The sequence below is a fragment of the Somniosus microcephalus genome, chromosome 31 (genome assembly GCF_052327205.1).
Source record: "Somniosus microcephalus isolate GS21.2 chromosome 31, FLI_Smic_1.0, whole genome shotgun sequence".
NCBI classification, from domain to species: Eukaryota; Metazoa; Chordata; class Chondrichthyes; order Squaliformes; family Somniosidae; genus Somniosus; species Somniosus microcephalus.
This window is the reverse complement of record NC_141017.1, coordinates 39,322,720-39,338,123: the sequence shown is the minus strand read 5'-3', so window position 1 is coordinate 39,338,123 and position 15,404 is coordinate 39,322,720. Positions and strand designations below refer to the sequence as shown.

At 49.1% G+C, this 15,404-nt stretch overlaps 1 protein-coding gene across 1 annotated transcript in view; it reads left to right on the top strand.

Annotated features, from left to right (window-relative positions):
• LOC147097784 (vascular cell adhesion protein 1-like) overlaps positions 1–15,404 on the top strand; it is an 80,447-nt gene that overhangs the window by 15,009 nt on the left and 50,034 nt on the right. Inside the window, 1 exon segment of the mRNA XM_085971900.1 lies at positions 4,536–4,850. Within this exon segment, the coding sequence (XP_085828026.1) occupies positions 4,536–4,850 (315 nt within the window).

The window sequence follows — 15,404 nt, the reverse complement described above, 5'->3', positions numbered from 1 at the left end:
AGGCCACCTTTCCCCAATCTAGACAACGTCCCCATCTGCGGCCATGACCGGCATGACCACGACGCCAACCTAGAAAAATTCCTCCGTACGGCCCAACGGCTGAATCTGACATACAACAGAGAAAAATGTATGTTCCGCACCATGCACCTCGCTATTCTTGGCTGCGTGGTGGAAAACGGAGTCATTGGCCCCGACCCCAACCGAATGCGCTCCCTCCTGGAACTACCCCTCCCCCACTGCCTAAAAGCCCTGAAGAGATGCCTAGGGTTCTTCTCTTACTACGCCCAGTGGGTGCCCAACTGTGCGGACAAAGCCCGGCCCCTCATCAAGTCAACCTCCTTCCCCCTGACGGCAGAGGCCCGTGCGGTCTTCACCCTCATAAAAGAGGACATTGCGAAGGCCACAATGCACGCAGTGGATGAGTCCATCCCTTTCCAAGTGGAGAGCGATGCATCCGACTTCGCCCTAGCCGCAACCCTTAAGCAGGCGGGGAGACCCGTGACCTTTTCACGGACCCTCCAGGGCCCCGAAATTCGACACTCCTCAATCGAGAAGGAGGCCCAGGCGATAGTGGAGGCTGTACGGCACTGGAGGCATTACCTGGCCGGTAAACGTTTCACCCTGCTCACTGACCAACGGTCAGTAGCATTTATGTTTAACAACAGACAAAGGGGGAAAATCAAAAATGATAAGATATTGCGGTGGAGGATCGAGTTATCCACCTACAACTACGATATCTTATACCGGCCTGGGAAACTTAATGAGCCCCCAGACGCCCTATCCCGTGGGACATGTGCCAACGCACAAGTCGATAGGCTACGGACCCTCCACAATGATCTCTGCCACCCGGGGGTCACCAGGTTCTTCCATTTTATTAAAGCTCGCAACCTGCCTTACTCCATCGAGGAGGTCAGGACCATGACCAGGAACTGCCAGGTCTGTGCCGAATGCAAACCGCATTTTTATAGGCCAGACAGGGCACACCTGATTAAAGCCACCCGCCCCTTCGAACGTCTCAGCGTTGATTTCAAGGGGCCCCTTCCCACCGACCGCAACACGTACTTCCTCAATATTATTGACGAGTACTCCCATTTCCCCTTCGCCATCCCCTGCCCGGACATGACCAGCGCCACAGTCATCAGGTGCCTCAACGACCTGTTTGCCATATTTGGCTTCCCCAATTACATCCACAGCGACGGGCTCGTCGTTCATGAGCGACGAGCTGCGCCAGTACCTGCTCGAGAAGGGCATAGCCACGAGCAGGACTACCAGCTACAACCCCCGGGGTAACGGACAGATAGAGAGGGAGAACGCAACGGTGTGGAAGACCGCCATGCTCGCCCTAAAATCCAAGGGCCTCCCAATCTCCCGCTGGCAAGATGTCCTCCCCGATGCGCTCCACTCCATACGATCACTGCTCTGTACTGCCACAAACGCCACCCCTCACGAGAAGATATTCGTCTTCCCCAGGAAATCCACCTCGGGGACATCACTACCGCCATGGCTGACGTCTCCGGGATCCGTCCTGCTCAGGAAACACGTGAGGAGCCATAAGATGGACCCCCTGGTCGAAAAGGTTCACCTCCTCCACGCCAACCCACAGTACGCCTACGTGGCGTATCCTGACGGGCGGGAGGACACAGTCTCAATTCGAGACCTCGCACCCTCAGGTACCACCCGAAACACCATCGATCACCATCCACTACCTCCACCCACCACCACTACCCACGACGCACCACCGGGGTGTCTACCACAAACTGACGACATGCCGGTGCCATCCCTACCCCGAGAGGACGACACGCCAGTGCTCCGTCCCACGCGAGAAGCGGCCGCGGGCAAATAACCGCCGCAACCGGCACCACGAAGATCATTACGGCAGACAAGACCTCCGGCGAGACTTTCGTATACGAACTTTTGAAACACTTCACCCCGCCGGACTCTTTTTTAAACGAGGGGTGGATGTGGTAAACCACTGCTAACTCTGTACGTGTCTGTGTGGTAAACCACTGTTAACTCTGTACAGGTCCGGGCATGTCTCCGCCCCTGGCTCCACCCCTAAGCCCGGGTATAAAGGTGACTCACCACCCTTCCCCCGGGAGCTCTTAGGATGGATCCACTAGCAGAGGCATGCTCCAGTTCTTAGTCAATAAAAGCCTACTTCGTATAAGTTCAACTCGTAGTCTTTGGTGTTGTTGATAGTGCATCAGGCCTCAGCAGATGTGGAGGCCCCTTGCTCACTTTCTTGCTGCTCCTGTCTCGACACCTTTGGCGGGCGTCCACTGGGGTTGTGAACCTGTGAGGGCTCGTCAACAGTCTGCTGCTCCTGCGGCTGTGCAGGGGTTGAGACGCCGATCTCGGTTGGGTGGGGACTCTGGTGGGGCTCTGACCGAGGGCTCTGCAGTGGCATGGAAGTGTGAGCGCTTGGAGAGGAGCCCCCACTTCCTTGATGTCTGCCACCAACTTCCCTCTCATGGGTCAGGTCCCCTTCAGCGCTTGCAAGTGGCTTGAGAGCACCTTGCTGCACATCAGGGGGGACCATGGGGACCCGTATCTGCACTGGCAGTACTACTCAGAAGGACTTCCATGAAGCTCTGGTTTCTCTGTTCAATAGCTGACCATCGCTCCTCCAGAGATGTCAGTCTATTCTGAACACTCACCATGTTTTCCTCACTCCGGCGACTTACTGCCTCCATGGCCGTAGCCAGCCTTTCCACGGAGGTTGCCATCCTTTCCGTGGTGCTGCGTTCATGCGCCAATGACTCCACAAAGGCTCTGCTCATGATCGCGATGGACTCCTCCATTCGCTCCACACTCGCAGCGACCCTGGAGACAAAACCTGCCCGAGACTCCTGCACCTGTTCCTGGAGTTCCAGCACCGCTGTTCTGCTGGATGGACCCAGAGGCAGAGGTTCGACATGCAGCTGAGCCGAGCTGGGAGAGTCCTGCGCCCTCCGACTAGGACTCTCCACTACTGTCCCTGTCTCCACAATCTGCTGATGCTCACTTGTGAGCTGTGATACACCAGGTGACAACACTACTCTATCTCGCGATGGTCCTACCGAGGTGTGAGAGTCTGCGCTGGTGCTGGGTTGGCTGAATTCTGCTGACACTGCGCCCTCGGAGGTTGCAGCTTCCTCTGAGGAGTCTGGAGACTCAGGCTGTTCTTCCTGGATAGTGGGGACGGGTGCTTGCGATGGTCCTGTGAGGGAGTAAAGGAAAGAGTCAGAGATGTGAGGCCAAGGTTACATGCATATTGCAGATGATCATCTGTTAGAGCTTCAGAATCATTATCAGCGACTCATGCAATGTCAATGAGAGATGAAAAACTATTCTGTCACCAGCTTTCTCTGATGCACCCGTCTGTCCGTCCCCCACTTGCGCACCGTCCTCGAGTCCCACTATCTCCAGGACCGCCTCCTCCCAAGGGGTGAGGTGGCTACTGAGGGTGGCCCTCCTCCTGTCCTCGCTCTTTGCCTCTTATTGTGAGCTCTCTTTTCCTGCAATGAGGGAGACAAGTGGAGGTTGAGTGAGAATGAAGGAGTGAGTGTAGAGAAGCCATAGCATAGGTGCTTAGAAGGAGACAAAGATGGAGAGAGTTGGCAAGAGCAAGGGCCCTCCCTGTGTTTTGTATGTTGTTTTCATTGCAGCCCTCACACTCCCTATCATTGTGATGCTTAGTCAAATAGTGAGGTGAATGTGACCATAGAGAGAGAGGGAATGGGTAAGGGTGCAGGGATGTCAGTGTCAAGTGGGATGTGGAGGAAGAGGTTGCTAAAGCTGAGTGCTGGTGAGGAGAGGCAATGGGGATCAGATTGAGGGTGATGGCAAAGTCATACTCACTTTTCCAGTGCGCAGAAGGTCATGAAACCTCTTCCTGCACTGAAGCCAGGTTCTGCGGATGAGGGACGAGTTCACCTCCTGGGCCACCTAGGCCCATACAGCCTTCGTCTGCTGGGGAGGCTTCTTCCTCCCTGAAGAAAGGAAGAGCACCTCCTTACTAGCTCTTGCTCCCCCCACCAAAGCTTGCAGGGCGACGTCATCAAATCTGGGAGCAGACTTGGGTCTCCCACTGCTCATTCTGCCTCCAGGTCCCTCTCGCTGCAAAGACCAAAAGGTTGGCAGTCTGCAGAAGAAGCAAGGCTTCTTGCAGACCTTAAATGCAGCAGCAATGATGACGTCATTGGAGGCGAGTTTCAGACTGAAAAAAAACTAATTGGGCCATGGGTTCTCACACGCTGGAACTCAATTGCCCAATTATGTGAAAATCTCATCAATCTCCCACATCGATTTGGAATCGGGTCGATAACACGAAAAGCGGATGACACGACCCCAGCCCGCTCCAATGACAAAATCCAGCCCTGAGTGTTATTTCCTCCATTGGGAGCAACAGTACTGTTCACTCGTATAATAAGGGAAGCTCTGTCAGTGAATTGTTTCTGGATGTGAATCATATATTGAATTGCAGGGGAGAGTGGTATGAATATTCAGACACATTATTTCAGTGAATTCTGTTAACTGTGATCCTCTTTTAACAGATCGAGAGTTAAACATTACTTCACCTCCTGAAGGGCTGGAAGTTAACAAAACATATAGTCTGGAGTGCACTGGTCCCAGGGTCTATCCAAACAATAAGCTCATACTCACATGGCTGAGAGGGAGGGAGATTGTTCAGAACGTTTCCACAGAAGAACCAGGTTTCCCGGATGATGATCAAAGATTGAGGAATGTTTTCAATTTCACTGCAAGTACGTCAGATGACGGAAAGGAGTACGCCTGCTTGGCAGAAGTGGACTTGGGCTCTAACATTACAAAGCCAATCACAAACTCCTCGGTGACTCTGAAAACTTACTGTAAGTTCCACTTCAGTAGTAATGGGTTGGTTTTCCTCTTTTAGAGAATGGGTTAAAACCTCATGAACCTGAGTGAGGGAAACAAGCAGTGGGTGCAGAAAATAAATAGGAACAGTCTACTGGAAACAACACAGGAGAGGTATCAGGATGGGGAGGGGGGATATTGGTAAACTGCAATAATCCATCAGCACAATGTGCAGTGATGGAAAGGCCAATGCAATCTCAGGATCGGTAGCTGGAGGGACAGAGCACCAGTCCTTGGAAATACTAGGCAGCTTTTACAAAGCAGTAGCCCACTCCAGCTCGAGTAGTGTGTACAGTGCTGGTCACGGGACCACAGGGGGACATCCTGGCCTGTGGGGAGCACACAGGACAACTCAGGTGATGAATGGGATTGGGTATTGAGCAATGGGCACTGGGGATATTTACACCGAAGGGTTTAGGACTTTCAAGGGAACAGATAAATTCGATCCCAGAGCAATGTTTAGTATTAACACAAGTTCTTGGAAATGGCAACATGGACTCAAACGTAGACAGGAAAAGGTCAATGCATGTCGCACGGGCGGAGTGTTTTGTCTCAAATGAGCTGTAACGGTGCCAGGCAGAGGCTTCCCAACAGGAATGGAAATCTGTGGGAGAGTCATACTGGACCCGCTCGCACACCTCCTCATGGTCAATAGAGGCTGAGATCGACAACAACAATGGTCAGTAATTTCCCCGTATCTGCCGCCATGACTTTGCCGAAATTCGGCGTAAATGGACTTTCTGCCTCATTCCGGTCAAGTTATGGTGGCAGAATGGGAGAAACTCTGGGAAAATTACTGGCCAATAACAACTTTCATTTATATATAAAAATGTCCCAAGGTGCTTCACAGAGTAGTAATAAAATACGATGGATGGCGAGTCAAAGGAGGAGATATTAGGAGGTGAGGGAGCGTTTTAAGGAGAGTCATAAAGGATGAGAGTGAGGTGGAGAGGCAGAGGGATTTTGGAAGGGAATTCCTGGGCATGGGGCCTACATGAGAAATACTGGGGACTTAAGCTCGCGCTGCGACACGGAACTCACAGCCGGGAGCGCCGAGAGGTTTGTGGGAATGAGAATCCCTGAGTTCAGCCTGGAGTGCAGGGAGTGTTTGGGGGGAAAACATACTGAATAAGGAAACTGTGCCTTGGTCTCAAGTGCTCAAAACTCATGAGAGTCGGTGATATAACATTTGATGCAATATCTGAGTGGGTGCACAATTTCTTTCGGATGGGGATCCAGAGGCAACTTTGGGGGGATGGCCTCAGGGCATGGAGGTTTAAAAAGGCTGCTTTCTGAATGCAGTGAGAGACTTTTTAATATCGACCTTTACTGTGCATTGCCACCCAGTGGATCTGTAATGGGGCTGTATGCTGACACACGGCTGACTTCATAGAAAGAAATACAGTTGCACTGCTGGGTTTGGCACTAGCATTACATGACAGGTCTTCATGCCTTTCCCAACACAGCTGACTCCTGCCCTCATCCAGTCATCAAACGGTCTTGCATAGGATTACATAGGATACACGGCACAGAAACAGGCCATTCGGCCTAACCAGTCCAGGCCGGCGTTTATGCTCCACACGAGACTCCTCCCATCTTTCCTCCTCTAACTCTATCAGCATAACCCTCTATTCCCTTCTCCCTCATATGCTTGTCCAGCCTCCCCTTCAATGTATCTACACTATTCACTTCAACCACTCCCTGTGGTAGCGAGTTCCACATTCTCACCACTCTCTGGGTAAAGAAGTTTCTTCTGAATTCCCTATTGGATTTCTTGGTGACTATCTTATATTGACGGCCTCTAGTTATGCTCTTCCCCACAAGTGGAAACACTCTCTCTGTATCCACTCTATCAAAACCTTTCATAATTTTAAAGACCTCTATTAGGTCACCCCCTCGGCCTTTTTTCAAGAGAAAAGAGACCCAGCCTGTTCATCCTTTCCTGATATGTATACCCTCGCATTTCTGGTATCATCCTTGTAAATCTTCTCCGCACCCTCTCCAGTGCCTCTATATCCTTTTTTTATAATATGGTGACCAGAACTGTACGCAGTACTCCAAGTGTGGTCTAACCAAGGTTCTATAGAGCTTTAGCATAACTTCCCTACTTTTCAATTCTATCCCTCTAGAAATAAACCCTAGTGCTTGGTTTGCTTTTTTTATGGCCTTGCTAACCTGTGTCACAACTTTTAGTGATTTGTGTATTTGTACTCCGAGATCCCTTTGTTCATCTATCTACACTTGCACCCTCCAAGTGATAAGTGACCTCCCTATTCTTCCTACCAAAATGTAATACCTCACATTTGTCTGTGTTGAACTGCTTTTGCCAATTATTTGCCCATTCTGCAAGTTTATTAATGTCCTCCTGTAATTTGTTGCAGTCCTCCTCAGTATTGATTATCCCCCCCCCAATTTGGTATCGTCTGCAAATTTAGAAATTGCATTTTTGATTCCAAAGTCTAAATCGTTAATGTACACCACTTTGGGTACTGTTGGGGGGGATGGCTTATCAGAGGAAGGCAGCAGCAGCCAACTTCCTGGCACCAGGGGTGGCTCTGCTGCACAGAATGGGAGGAAAAAGAGGGGTAGAGCTATAGTCATAGGGGATTCAATTGTAAGGGGAATAGATAGGCGCTTCTGTGGCCGCAAACGAGACTCCAGGATGGTGTGTTGCCTCCCTGGTGCAAGGGTCAAGGATGTCTCCGAGCGGCTGCAGAACATCTTGGAAGGGGAGGGTGAACAGCCAGTTGTCGTGGTGCATATAGGCACCAACGATATAGGTAAAAAGCGGGATGAGGTCCTAAAAGCGGAATATAGGGAGTTAGGAGATAAATTAAAAAACAGGACCTCAAAGGTAGTAATCTCAGGATTGCTACCAGTGCCACGTGCTAGTCAGAGTAGAAATAGAAGAATATTTCAGATGAATACGTGGCTAGAGGAATGGTGCCAGGGGGAGGGATTCAAATTCCTGGGACATTGGAACCGGTTCTGGGGGAGGTGGGACCAGTTCAAACCGGACGGTTTGCACCTGGGCAGGGCTGGGACCGATGTCCTAGAGGGAGTGTTTGCTAGTGCTCTGGGGGAGGGTTTAAACTAAAATGGCAGGGGGTTGGGAACCTGAGCAGGGAGACAGAGGAAAGGGAAACAAGGATAAAAGCAAAAGATAGGAAGGAGAAAAACAAAAGAGCCAGTCAGAGAAATCAATGGTTTAAATCAAACGTGGCCACAGTAGATAATAATTCTAATAGGTCTAAGAGCGTTAAAAAAACAAGCCTGAAGGCTTTGTGTCTTAATGCGAGGAGCATTTGTAATAAGGTGGATGAATTGGCTGCACAAATAGAGGTAAACGAATACGATTTGGTTGGGATTACGGAAACGTGGCTCAAGGATGGCCAAGACTGGGAACTCAACATCTAGGGGTATTCGATATTCAGGAAAGATAGGCAAAAAGGAAAGGGAGGTGGGGTAGCATTACTGGTTAAAGAAGGGATTAACACAATTGTAATGAAGGATATTAGCTCTGATGAGGTGGAATCTGTATGGGTAGAATTGAGAAATACTAAGGGGAAAAAAATGTTAGTGGGAGTGGTATATAGACCTCCAAACAGTAAGGCGGAGGTTGGGGATGGCATTAAAAGGGAAATTAAAGTAGCGTGTAATAAGGGCACAGCAGTCATCATGGGTGGCTTTAATCTACATATAGATTGGGCCAACCAAATTAGTAACAATACTGCGGAGGAAGAATTCCTGGAGTGTTTACGGGATGGTTTCCTGGACCAATATGTCGAGGAACCAACCAGAGATCAGGCCATCTTAGACTGGGTATTATGTAACGAGAAAGGATTAATTAGCAATCTTGTACGAGGTCCCTTGGGTCGGAGCGATCATAATATGATCGAATTCTTCATTAAGATGGAGACTGAAGTAGTTGAATCAGAGACTAGGGTCCTCAATTTAAATAAAGGAAACTACGATGGTCTGAGGCACGAGTTGGGTAGGATTGAGTGCCATTCCCCAATCAAAGGGTTGACAGTGGATAGGCAATGGCAAACATTCAAAGACCAAATGGATGAGCTACAGAATTTGTTCATCCCAGTTTGGCATAAAAATAAAACAAAAAAGGTGACTCCACCGTGGCTAACAAGGGAAATTAGGGATAGCATAAGATCCAAGGAGAGGACATATAAATTGGCCAGAAAAAGCAATAATCCTGAGGATTGGGAGCAGTTTAGGATTCAACAAAGGAGGACAAAGGCATTAATTAAGAAAGGGAAAATAGAATGAGAGAGTAAGTTTGCAGGGAACATAAAAACTGACTGTAAAACTTTTATAGATATGTGAAGAGAAAAAGATTGGTGAAGTCAAGCGTAGGTCCCTTGCAGTCAGAATCAGGGGAATTTATAATGGGGAACAAAGAAATGGCAGACCAACTAATTACATATTTTGGTTCTGTCTTCACAAAGGAGGACACAAATAACCTCCCAGAGATGCCGGGGAACATAGGGTCTGATGAAAGGGTGGAACTGAAAGAAATCAGTATTTGTAGGGAAATGGTGTTAGGAAAATTGATGGGACTGAAGGCCGATAAATCCCCAGGGCCTGATAATCTACATCCCAGGGTACTTAAGGAAGTGGCCCTAGAAATAGTAGATGCATTGCTGGTCATCTTCCAGAACTCGATAGACTCTGGAACAATACCCATGGATTGGAGGGTAGCTAATGTTACCCCACTATTCAAAAAAGGTGGTGGAGAAAAAGCGGGGAATTATAACCGGTAAGCCTGACATCGGTAGTGGGGAAAATGCTAGAGTCCATTATAAAAGATGTAATAGCAGAGCACTTGGAAAGCAGTGACTGGATCGGACAAAGTCAACATCGATCTACAAAAGGTAAATCGTGCTTGACTAATCTACTTGAATTTTTTGAGGATGTAACTGGTAAAATAGATAAGGGAGAACCAGTGGATGTGGTGTATTTGGACTTTCAGAAGGCTTTCGATAAGGTCCCGCATAAGAGATTAGCGTGCAAAATTAAGGCACATGGGATTGGGGGCAAGGTATTGACTTGGATAGAGAACTGGTTGGCGGACAGAAAGCAAAGAGTTGGAATAAACGGGTCGTTTTCCGAGTGGCAGGCAGTGACTAGTGGGGTACCGCAAGGATCGGTCCTAGGACCCCAGCTGTTCACAATATATATTAATGATCTGGACGAGGGAATTGGATGTAATATATCCAAATTTGCAGATGAGACAAAGCTGGGTGGGAGGGTATGCTGTGAGGAGGATGTCGCGAAACTCCAGTACGATTTGGACAGGTTGGGTGACTGGGCAGAAACATGGCAAATGCACTATAATGTGGATAAATGTGAGGTTATCCACTTTGGTGGCAAAAACAGGAAGGCAGATTATTATTTGAATGGCAATAGATTGGGAGAAGGGGAAGTGCAAAGAGACCTGAGTGTTCTTGTGCACCAGTCGCTGAAGGTAAGCATGCAGGTGCAGCAGGCGGTTAAGAAGGCAAATGGTATGTTGGCCTTCGTAGCAAGAGGGTTTGAGTACAGGAACAATGATGTCTTGCTACAGTTGTACAGGGCCTTGGTGAGGCTGCACCTTGAGTATTGTGTGCAGTTTTGGTCGCCTTACCTGAGGAAGGACGTTCTTGCCATGGAAGGCGTGCAGCGAAGATTCACCAGGCTGATACCTGGGATGGCAGGAATGACGTTTGAGGAGAGATTGTGTCGATTGGGCTTATACTCACTGGAATTTAGAAGATTGAGAGGGGATCTCATCGAAACTTATAAAATTCTGTCAGGCCTGGACAGACTAGATGCAGGAAGGATGTTTCTGATGGCCGGGGAGTCCAGAACTAGGGGTCATAGTCTAAGGTTAAGGGGTAAGCCATTTAGGACTGAAATGAGGAGGAATTTCTTCACCCAGAGAGTGGTGAACCTGTGGAATTCTCTGCCACAGAGGGCAGTGGAGGCCAGTTCATTAAATATATTCAAGAAGGAGTTGGATATATTTCTTAAGGCTAAAGGGATCAAGGGATATGGGGAGAAGGCAGGGACAGGGTACTGAATTTGGATGATCAGCCATGATCTCATTAAATGGCGGAGCAGGAGCAGGCTCGAAGGGCCGAATGGCCTACTCCTGCTCCTATATTCTATGTATCTATGTAAATTGTGAACAGCAGTGGTCCCAGCACTGATCCTTGTGGCACACCACTACCCACCTTCTGCCATTGTGAATAGCTACCCTTTACTCCCACACTCTGCTTTCTGTCCTGAAGCCAGCCAGCAATCCATTCTGCTACTTGTCCCCGGATTCCGCACTCTCTGACCATGTTCATCAGTCTATTATGGGGTACCTTATCGAAGGCCTTTTGAAAATCCAGATAAATTACATCTACTGCATTACCATTGTCTACTCACTCTGATAACTCTTCAAAAAATTCAATAAGGTTGGTCAAGCAAGACCTTCCCTTTTGAAATAACAGAAAATGCTGGAAAAACTCAGCAGGCCAGGGTAGCATACAGCATCCGTGGAGAGAGAAACAGAGTTAACGTTTCAGGTCGATGACCTTTCGTCAGAACTGGAAATCCTTTTGGAATCCATGTTGACTGTTCATTATTATATTTTTGGTTTCTAAATGTTCTTCTGTTTTCTCCTTTTGTAGAGATTCCTAGTCTTGAGCCTAGAAATTTGATTGCGCTCTTGGCCTGTTTTCAGGAGCAGAGTGCACAGTAGGCAGGACACGCAGGGGACAGAGCACTCGGCAAGACGCGCAGGGGGCAGGCCACACAGGAGGCAGGGAATGCAGGGATCTGGTGCACAGGGGTCAGGGAGCGCAGGGGTCAGGACACACAGGAGACGGGGCGCACAGGGGTCAGGGAACACGGGTCTAGCGCACAGGGGTCAGGGAGCACGGGTCAGGACACAGGGCGCACGGGGCAGGGAACGCAGGGGTCAGGGCGCACGGGGCAGGGAGCGCAGGGGTCAGGGAGTGCAGGGGTCAGGACGCGCAGGAGACGGCGCACAGGGGGCAGGGAACGCAGGGGTCTCGCGCACCTGGATCAAGGTGCGCAGGGGTCAGAATGTGCACTGCTCACGCCTGGTAACTTGGTCCCAAGCAGCATGTTAAATTTGCGCTGGGACCTCATTAAAATGAGTCAGAGGTGGAGCTAGTGCCTCCCATACTATTCAATGGCTGCACGGCTTTTGCGGGGTGGACCGGTGAGCGGAATTTGGGCGTCTCTGACGCCACTTAATGGCAGCCAGCACCTCTTAAATGGGTGGTGCACTCTAGCTGTAGACTGTAGGAAATGATTGTAAGGAGTAAATTGCTGTAAGATCTGCAGATCAGGTCCCCAGGATCTCCGATACTGTGTTGGAGGCCCTGGACTAAGCAGTAGACACGGGGCGGCGGGGGAGCTACTGTTACTCCCAGGAGGCACAAATCCCTCCAGGCAACCCCTCCAGCACCAGTGAGAAAAGGTAGCTGAGGAGGTCAACTCCAGGAGCTTAGCTTCCCGGATAGAGGTGTACAAGATTATGACGGGGTTGGATAGGCTGGATGGGGAAAGCGGGTGCCCACTAGTTGATGCTACAAGGACTAGGGGACACAGATTTAAGGTTTTGCGCATGAGATACAGGAGGTGTTATAAATCTCATCATCAAGAAACTGCTCATGAAATAACGCTGGACGGCCAGCTGGTGGCGCCGTCTAAGGAGTATAAATACTCGGGCGTGGGCCCAGCTAACCAGGGACATTTTGTAAGACGAGGAACTAGTGAAGTACAACTAGACCTCCATGTTCTGAAACAAGTTGATTAAAGCCTTGCTTTATACTCAAACCAAGTGCGGAGTGAGTTTTATTACGTCAATTTAATCAACTTTATATCGACTCCACGCTTTGGGTGATTTCGGGAACAGCCAGCTACAACTCGAACCGTAGAAGGGAACTCAGACAAATAATCAATCCATCATGGAGAAACTACTCAGACCCGCCCGTCTCGACCTGGACCCGAATTCACTTACAGCTGCTAAGGTATGGAAACACTGGTATCCTACCTTTAGCTACTTCCTTGAGGAGTGTGGTGAGAATGTTCCTAACAAGTTACGAATGCTTGCTAATTATGTATCCCCTCATGTGTTTGATTATATCGAAGACTGTGTAGACTATGACGGCGCTATCCAAATACTACAGCAGCTATATGTCAAGTCTCCAAATGAAATTTTTGCTCGGCATCTACTGGCCACAACTCGATAACAACCCGGGGAATTACTTGATGAATTCCTTCAGAAACTTCGCAGGCTCAGCAAGGATTGTAACCTTAAAGCTGTTACAGCTGAGCAGTGCCAGGAGGAGTTAATTCATGATTCCTTTATTAATGGGATTGCGTCTCCCTTCATACGCCAGCGCCTGTTGGAGAATAAAATCCTCAAGTTACAGGCTGCCTATGACCAGGCATGTTCTCTGGACTTGGCAAAGAGGAATGCAGACACCTATCTTTCACCATGTGCACGGGCTGCTGCTATCACGTTTAGTGATTCCTTCGATAGGCCTCGGACGGTAGCCCTCACGGATGACGACTCCAACCTGGCTGATGAGAACCCTACCCTAGAACCCTACAGTGATGACGACCCCACCCTAGCGGCATCTTGGCAATCTGGAAGGAAGTGTTTCTTCTGTGGCGGTGCGTTCCATTATAGGAAATTTTGTCCTGCTCGTAACGCAACCTGCAATCATTGCAGCAAGAAAGGTCACTTTTCTAAGGTATGCCGGTCAAGAGCCACTGTTAGTAAGAAAGGCCACTTTACTAAGGTATACCGGTCGAGAGCTCCTGTTAGTTTTGCAGCTACTATCTATAAAACTACTGCTCCCCCAAGAGTCACTACTAAGGTTACAGCTGCAATCTATAAAACTGCTCCTCCCCCAAGAACCACTACTAAGGTTACAGTTGTCAAGGGTAAAACTGCCCCTCCTCCCATCACAGCTGTTTTTCCCCAAAGTTTGTCCCATGCAGCCACGAAGGTTTCGGTAAATGGACACATTTTGAGTGCACTAATCGACTCATGCAGCTCTGACAGCTTCATTAGTGAGCGGGCTGTCAGTAAGTTAAAACTGCGTATTTACCCCTCGGACAGGGAAATTGCAATGGCTCTGACGACACTGACCACCAATTCTTCCAGCTTTTGTCTTGTCGACCTTATTTTCAATGGCCACACTTATTTCTCCACCCGGCTCGGGGTGCTCAAGAACCTATACAGTGATGTGCTCCTGGGACAGGATTTCCAGAAACAACACAAAAGACTCACTTTCGAGTTTGGAGGGTCAAAGCCGGAGCTTACTATTTCCAAAGTACCGTTTTGTGCGCTTTCGGCGGCTTCGCTCGACGAGCCCTCCTTGTTTGCCAATCTTTTCCCCCGATGTAAGCCCATAGTCACCAAATCACGACGTTTCAGCCAGGATGATCGATCCTTTATCGAGGCAGAAATCTCTCGCCTTCTAGCTGACTGTATCATTGAGCTATGTTCATCTTCCTGGCGGGCTCAAGTCGTCGTCAAAAATCCTCTGAAGCAACACAAGAAACGTCTTTGCATCGATTACTCGCAAACTATTAACCAGTATACCGACCTGATGCCTACCCACTACCACGCATCGATGACATGGTCAATAACCTTGCTAACTACAAGGTATTTTCAAACTTTGATTTAAAGAGCGCATATCATCAAGTACCGTTAAAGGACTCTGACCAAAAGTATACGGCCTTTGAGGCCAATGGTCGGCTTTACCAGTTTTGTCGCCTTCCATTTGGGGTCACCAATGAGGTGGCCGTCTTTCAACAGGCAATGGATAGCCTAGTCAAACAGGAGAACTTAACGGACACTTTTCCATATCTGGATAATATCACCATTGCTGGTCATGACCAGAAGGAGCATGATGCCAACCTCCAGAAATTTTTTGACGTTCTCCGTCGTCGCAACTTAACCTTAAATGAGTCCAAATCTGTGAAATCAGTACCGTCAATCAACATCCTTGGCTACTGGGTGGGCAATGGTGTCATCAAACCGGATCCGAAGCGACTTCGTCCGCTTCAGGAGCTCCCTCCCCCTACGAATCTCGGCTCTCTTCGTCGGGCACTCGGGATGTTCGCCTATTATGCAAAATGGATGCCCCACTTCTCCGACAAGATCCAGCCCCTGCTTCATGCAAAGTCATTTCCATTGGAGGCAACGGCTATTTCAGCTTTCAACCTCCTCAAGCGACAATTGGAAAAAGCCACGCTTCGTTCCATTGATGAAAATCTTCCTTTCGTGGTCGAGTGCGATGCATCGGATGTGGCGATCTCTGCTACCTTGAATCAAGGTGGTCGACCCGCTGCATTTCTGTCCAGAACTTTGCAGGGTAGCGAGCTCCATTATCCTCCTGTCGAGAAGGAGGCTACGGCCATCATCGAAGCGGTACGTAAATGGAGTAATTATCTTGCTCGTCGCCATTTCACACTTATAACCGATCAGCGCTCTGTGG